The sequence below is a fragment of the Neltuma alba genome, unplaced genomic scaffold (assembly GCF_004799145.2).
Source record: "Neltuma alba isolate B1F8T4 unplaced genomic scaffold, ASM479914v2 tig00011277_pilon, whole genome shotgun sequence".
NCBI classification, from domain to species: Eukaryota; Viridiplantae; Streptophyta; class Magnoliopsida; order Fabales; family Fabaceae; genus Neltuma; species Neltuma alba.
This window is the reverse complement of record NW_021635987.1, coordinates 525,024-532,618: the sequence shown is the minus strand read 5'-3', so window position 1 is coordinate 532,618 and position 7,595 is coordinate 525,024. Positions and strand designations below refer to the sequence as shown.

Here is a 7,595-nt window from a genome sequence, read left to right as displayed (position 1 = left end):
ATCGATTGCTAAAGCCATCTACAATCAAGTTGGTCAAAGTTTTGAAGGAAAGTGTTTCCTTGCAAATGTTAGAGAAGTTTGGAAGCAAGATAATGGTCAAGTTTATTTGCAAGAACAACTTCTTTCAGGCATTTTAGGATCAAGAAGGAGGGCACTACCAAATGTAGAAATGGGGAAAACTCTACTTGAGGAAATGCTTTGTAAGAAAAGAGTGCTTGTTGTACTTGATGATGTCAACAATGAGGACCAACTCAAAGTATTATGTGGAAGTCGAGAATGGTTTTGCCAAGGCAGTAGAATCATTATTACAACTAGAGATGAACATTTACTCAAGATTCTTAGAGTAATTCATGTATATACCATAAAAGAATTAGATAACAATGAATCTCTTGAACTTTTCAGTTGGCATGCATTTAAGCAAGCAACCCCAGAACAAGATTTCATTGAACTTTCTAAACAAGTAGTCTCTTACTCTGGAGGATTGCCACTAGCTCTTGAAATCCTTGGCTCCTATTTAATTGGTAGAGAAATACTTATTTGGAAAAGTGTTCTGGAGAAATTACAACAAATTCCACATGGTCAAATCCATGAAAAGCTTAAAATAAGCTATGATGGTTTGATTGAAGATACAGAGAAGGAAATATTTCTTGATATATGTTGCTTCTTTGTTGGGAAGGACAAAGGATATGTGACACAAATATTGAATGGTTGTGGACTTCATGTGGATATAGGAATTAATTGTCTGATAGAGCGAAGCCTTGTAAGAGTTGGCAACAAAAATAAGCTTGAAATGCATGACTTATTGCGTCATATGGGAAGACAAATCATTCGTGAGCAGTCAACAGAGCAGCTTGAGGAACGTACCAGATTATGGTTTTATGACGATGTGTTGGATGTATTGAGAAATGAGATTGTAAGAATATTTCTCAATGACTTAATTGCATTATTTTCCTATGTTTATTCATTATTCAATATGCTCTTTTCAACATTTTGTTGCTAATTATAGGCTTAAAGCATTCTCTTGATGACTTAACCACTATAAGATTTTGTTTTCATTTTTCTCTTTTTTTAATTGATAGGGAACAACATCTATTAAAGGACTGGCTTTTAACATGTCAAGGAACAATTCATTATACTTTAACGCTAAAACATTTAAGAAGATGAAGAAACTTCATTTGCTTCAACTTGATAATGTACAGCTTACTGGGAACTATGGTTATCTATCAACAAATTTAAGATGGCTTTGTCGGAATGGGTTTCCCTTAGAAAGCATGCCAATGAACTTTAATCTAGAAAAGACAATTGTCATTGACTTAAAGTGGAGTAATCTTGTGAAAGTATGGGAGCAAAGCCAGGTACTTATAATGAGTTCTTGGAATCAAACACTATTGACAATATTTGTATTTTGTTTCCATCTATTTATTCCTTTTTATAAATTATTTATTATATTTTAAACTACTTTGTTTGACAGTTGCTGGAAGGGTTGAAAAGTCTCAATCTCAGTCATTCTCATCACTTGACAGAAACACCTGACTTTTCAAAGGCACCGTACCTTGAAAAGTTAATACTCAAAGACTGTCCAAGTTTGTCCATAATTCACCCTTCCATTGGTGATCTTAAACATATTGTTTTGTTAAATTTAAAGGATTGCAAAAGCCTCAAACACCTCCCAGGCAGTGTATATAACTTGAAATCCTTGAAGACCCTTTATCTTTGTGGTTGTTCAAAGATTGAAAAGTTAGAAGAAGACATTGGGCAAATGGAATCTTTGACAATTCTAGATGCAAATCAAACTGCTATAGCACAAGTGCCATTCTCATTAGTAAGATTGAAAAGCATCAAATATGTGTCTTTGTGTGGTTATGAAGGAGTCTGTCGCGATGTATTTTCATCACTTGTCTTGTCTTGGATGTCACCAACACACTGTTCAAAGTCATTATCTCGAGCATTTCAGATTGTACCATCTTTAATTAGGGGCCTATCACATTCCTCATTTTCAAGAAGATGTGAAACATCAGAAGCAAGACCAAGCACATCTCAAGCTTCATGTCAAATTACTCCACCATTACTTGAATTTAATGAGCAAGTTCATATGGAAAAGTCAAAAACATTAATGAGTTCTTTGACTATTCAAGTAGGATGGTGCAAGAAAAATATGGATACCCTTTCCAACTGTATTTCAAAGGTGTTTCCCTCGATCTTAATTCTCTACTACCAATATGCATAATATGTTCAATACCAACAAAACACCTTTCTGCTCAACATGTTTAAATAATTATCGAGTTAATATTTCTGAGAGTTGAAGGCACAATAATATAAAATGTGCTTTTATCAATATCATATCTATGTAATATGCTAGGTTGTACTTTTTGCAATATCTAGTTTTGGTGCGTGTAAATGTATATGGTATGAGTAACACTATATTTACCATTCATCCCAATAACAAACTTGTTGGCCAAATATGAAATATTAAAGTTTTCCATTTGTTTATAGTGTCAACTCCAGTGACTATTATTTTTCACATTTTCTCAATTGATGATTTGTCCTTGTGTTCTTGGAATAGGGATGGAGAAATGAAGGGCTTCACTATTCTCTACCTCAAGAAAATAGTCCTGATTGGCTAGTTTTTGAAAATGAGGGATGTTCAATGTCATTTGAAGTTCCTCAAGTTTTTGGTCATAGGTTAAAAGGGATGGTCCTCAACATTATCTATTCATCTCTTTATGATAGCATGGCATCTATACACTCTATTGGTATTATGATAAAGAATTTCACAAAGGCTACCATGGATTTCTACAAGCAGGAAGTTGAAACAACCGCTTCTGATGAAGAATGGCAAAACATAGTATCTAATTTGGAGCCTGGAAATGAGGTGGAAGTTGAAATTAAGTTTAGTCATAAATATATTGTGGTGAAGAAGACAACAATCTATCTTGTATATGCTAAAGAAACAGAAAAGCTGATCACCTCTAAATGACAGTAAAGCATAAAGATAAGATATATTTGTTATATTTTAGTTAAATTAGATTGTCATGATATAGAATTCTCTTTTACTTATTTTTAAGTATATTATGATTTTTTTTGGTGTGAAGGATAATGCTTCAAGCTCAACACTTCATTTAAATAACAAGTAAGTGTTCTAACGGGGAAAAAAAGTGAGTAAAGAGTGATAGGTTGAAGGCTTTCTAACTTGTGTTGTCCACTTTTTTATGTTATTTGTTGGGGAAAGCAAAGAAACACACATTGTGTCCACTTCCATCCCTTATATAATATTCTCTTGATCACATTCATCCCTTTTGCTATGAATATGTAATTATATGTTTATCAATATGATAATTATAATGGTGCAATGCATAAACTAATTTTTCTTAATCACATGTTGCTGACCTGATATCATAATGTTGATATTTTGGTGACCAATTTTGCTACCTCAAATCAAGATTTTTGATTGAAAATGTTTGAAGATGATTATCTTCTGTAGGTGAATTATCTTTCAAGAAAATCACTACCATTAGTGTCTCACACCTCAACAGAAATTTGTTTCCTAGCTGGTCAAAGCACCAAGCAACTTCAACAATGGAAGTTGGCAGTACAACCTAAGCATTTTCTTAGGTTTGGAAACTTTTGAACATTATTTTATTTTATGTAACTTGGTGAATTATATTGATGGTATACTTAGAAATTAATCACCTTGCTTGGTGCTTATTAATCATAATGCTATAGACTCCATGTGGACTTTATGTACAGCTAGTGATAGTTTGAATGATTTATTGATAACTCCCTATATTTAAGTGATGTGAGAGCTATTTTATGGTGAATTTAGAGAGTTATCAAACTTTTGGATTTTACTTTGTTGTAAACAGAGGGTTTTTTAAGCATTTTTTTTCTAACTGTTTATTTTGTATTTGTGACTCTAGGTGATCCTGAGCACTGTACGAAGGGAACCAAATGACTTATGAATAGCATAATTATGTTTTTCCTTCTAACAAAGGTACTATAGACACTAAGCTATCTCTTCTCTAGGCTGGTGATCTCAAATCGAATATTGTTGCAGGCTTTAACTGTAATTGTCTTAAATTGTGAAACTTCTTTTTGCTGTGCTTCGTTAGCTTTTGAAAGTGAGGCATAGACCAAGTAATTTAGAGTCTCTATGACGAATCATATTAAGTGTCTTGACTCAAAAGTGTGATGTTGTGTGAGATGACGTATCACACCTTTTGAAAGGCAGTCTTGAGTTTTGTCTTAGTTAGGTCCCAAGGTTGGGCCAATTCATGCTCTAAACATTTTAAGCCCATTTGATTCAATTATACATATGATTGTAATAAAGCCCCTTGATTGAGCTTCTAAACAAATATCATGAAATGGATTGGATAATTGATATGGATATAACTATTTATCAAGAAAATGCTGAACAATTATATAAATAGCTTAATAAAATGAAGTGCACAATTTCTAATTCTTATGGTTCTTTTTATTAGAAAATTTTTTTAAGAAAAATGATCAAAAAAATACTTGAATTTGAAAATGACAAATAATTGATTCTAATATATCAAAGTCATTATAAGAATAGTCAACATAACTTACTTATCTTTTTGAAATTCAACAGATTTTTTTTTGGAAACATTAGAGATAAATCCCCATTTGAAAAATTTATTGGGGAATGGTCTCTTGAAATCTATGAAGGGTAAATGACCACAATACCCTTAATGAAGATAGATTACATACATGGACATTTCAGTTGCACTTGAAGGAAGATATTTTGCATGTATGGAAGTTCAATTGCACGTAACATTTTGAATAGGATAAGAGATACATTTCATACAAGGAAATTTAGTTGCACTTAAAGAAAAATACTTTGCATGTATAGAAGTTTAGTTGCACAAAAAAAGTTAAGATATATTGAACACAAGGAAACTTTAATAGCACTAAAGGGAAGATAATTTGCACGTATGGAAGTTCAGTTGCATGCAAAGAATCTTCTGTTAAGTGCAACTAAGTTTTTTTATGTGCAATTTATCTTTCCTTGTGCAACTGAATTTTTATACGTGCAAATCTTGTGTAATTGAACGTCCATACATGGAAAGCATTTTCCGTCCAGTGCAACTAAGTTTCTTTGTGTGTAATATATTTTTTCTTGTGTAACTAAATTTTTATACATGCAAAGCATTTTTTTACTTAGTGCAATTGAGTTCCATTCCATGCAAGCTATCTTCTATTCTATTGAAAATATGTTTTATGCAACTAAATTTCCATATATGCAAAGTATCTTCCTTTAAGTATAATTAAATTTCCTTACATGCAACCTATCTTTTATTCTGTTCAAAATATGTAATGTGCAAATAAACTTCCACCCATGCAAACAATCTTCCTTTAAGTACAACTAAGCTCCCTTATGTGCAATCTATCTTTGCCAAGGGCACTATGGTCATTTCTTGAGCATATTTAATTGTCTTGAAGGACCTGAATCTTTCACCAAATTCTAGGGGCCATTTCCCAATAAAATTTTTAAATGAGAATTTATCCCCAATTTATCCTATTTTTTTGTTATTTTTCTAATTTTTTAGTTGATAAACTAGGGGTTCTAGTTTTACTTACTATAAGTAGATCAAATCAAATCAATTTTGAAATTTAGTCATTTCAAATTAGTCTTAAAAATTCTATGAAATTTGTTACTAGAAATTTTGGAGGGTATAATAGAGGAAAATGAGTGAGTTTTTCTATGGTTAGAAAAGTCAAAGTAAAAAAAAAAGTTTTTCTTCCCATCCCCTCCTCCCTCTCTCTTCTAAAATTGAGAACTTTTACATTTGACGGGTATGGACAAGCATTAAACATCTGAAATTACAAATAAAACTAAATATGCTACTTCCCACTTACATGAAAGTATCCATGTCACTAAACTACAAGACTTTTGCAAAAAAAGAAAATCAATAAAAATTGACCAAAACAATCTTATCTCTTTTTAAAAAAAATATTTCTGAAGTTCAGAAATGTAGCTCACTGAAATTAACCCCTCATGGCCTCACCTCCCCTTATTGACTTGACCACATAACGACATTATAATGGTGAGTAAGTGCTTTTATGGAATTGAATGAAAGAATCACTACCAGAAAAAAGGTTTTTCACAGCGGTTAATAGTGGCTTTTCACGGCGATTTTGAAGGCGAAGTTGATAAAGGCGACGTTGAAAGGTAAAGAAAACACAGCAGTTGAAAACCTCCATGGAAAATCACGGTTATAAATAAACAACCGCCATGGAAAATGAAATTTCCACGGCGGTTGATTAAATTTCCACGACGGTTACAAAAAAAACCGCCATAGAAAGTTAACTTTCCACAGCGGTTTAATCTAAACCGCCGTTGAAATTTTACTTTCCACGGCGGTTTTTTGTATAACCACTGTGGAAAAGTTTTTTAAATGCGGTTATCTATATAACCGTCGTTAAATTTTTTTTTTTTTAAATTCTGCTCGATTTTCGTTTTTACCACTCGACAGTTTACAGTTCCAAATAAATGTAGGCAATGCAGAATACGCAGAACAAGATCAATTAGCTAGTTAATATATATAGCATTGAAATTTCTTTTACACAAAGCAAAAATAGAGAAACCAATAGAACTAAGGGGTTATGACCAAAGAACACGTATAGGCTAGGACTAGCAATTCTGAAAAAGAAGTAACTACTTCTATCTGTACAATAGAAATCATGAACATGTATAAGAGGGAACCAAGATAAAACATCTAACAATGAATTTTTTGGGAAATAACCTAACGATTTGAAATTTAAGTTTCAATATTTTGTATAAATATTGTTGATAAAGTGTCCCTCATCAAGTTGATGTCATCCATGAGATATGGCGCAGTATTTTGAAATACCTGTTAATCAAAAATAACATAGTAAACTTAGTCAAAAATGTGAAATGAATTGAAGAATGTCATGCAACGTAACTCATCTTTACCTCGTCTAATTTCTCAGTCGTTCCTGTCTCAATGATGTCATTCATGTAGCGGATGATATAATATCCACATTCAACATGTCCTTATTGACAACGGTACTAACAAAATGAAATATAAAATTGAATATTAGACATTATTGATTATAAACATTAACTTTAATTCATCTAAAAATGTTTTAAAGTTAGTTCAAAACAACATATACCTTTGGAAGAATCCATGTTGGTAGTTGTCTATTTTGTTTAATCGCCATAACATTAAAACCATGAAAAGCCCTATCAACAGTATAAAAGAAAATGACATTAGAGCATGTTTTTATAAACTTCACAAGTAATAAATATATAAACATAAACTAACGTGTCGATAACTTTGGTTTCTTCGAATGGACTTCCACAGAGTGAATCGAACCAGTAAACTTTGTTATCAAAAGGGGCACAAACAATTAGAGTCCAATGATAACTGCAAAAGAAAAACCATGTTAATTATAATCCGACACATACAACTTGTGTATCTCAAATACAATAATACACTTACCCTTCCACGTAAGGTACAAAATTAGCTTTCCGGTTTGAGCCATTATGGTCATCATGTAGATTGACCTCGCTTCCACAATATTAAACTCTTTCTGCACCCTTTGAGGACACATAA

The 7,595-nt window shown here is 32.1% G+C and overlaps 1 protein-coding gene across 1 annotated transcript; it reads left to right on the top strand.

The window, feature by feature from the left end:
- The first annotated feature begins 1,266 nt into the window (after positions 1 to 1,266).
- Positions 1,267 to 2,010, top strand: LOC114711108 (protein SUPPRESSOR OF npr1-1, CONSTITUTIVE 1-like). Its single transcript, XM_028895459.1, has 3 exons — positions 1,267 to 1,355; positions 1,472 to 1,882; positions 1,975 to 2,010. Exons 1-3 carry the CDS (start codon positions 1,272 to 1,274, stop codon positions 2,008 to 2,010), a joined length of 531 nt encoding a protein of 176 aa, XP_028751292.1. The 5' UTR covers positions 1,267 to 1,271.
- Positions 2,011 to 7,595: the final 5,585 nt, after the last annotated feature.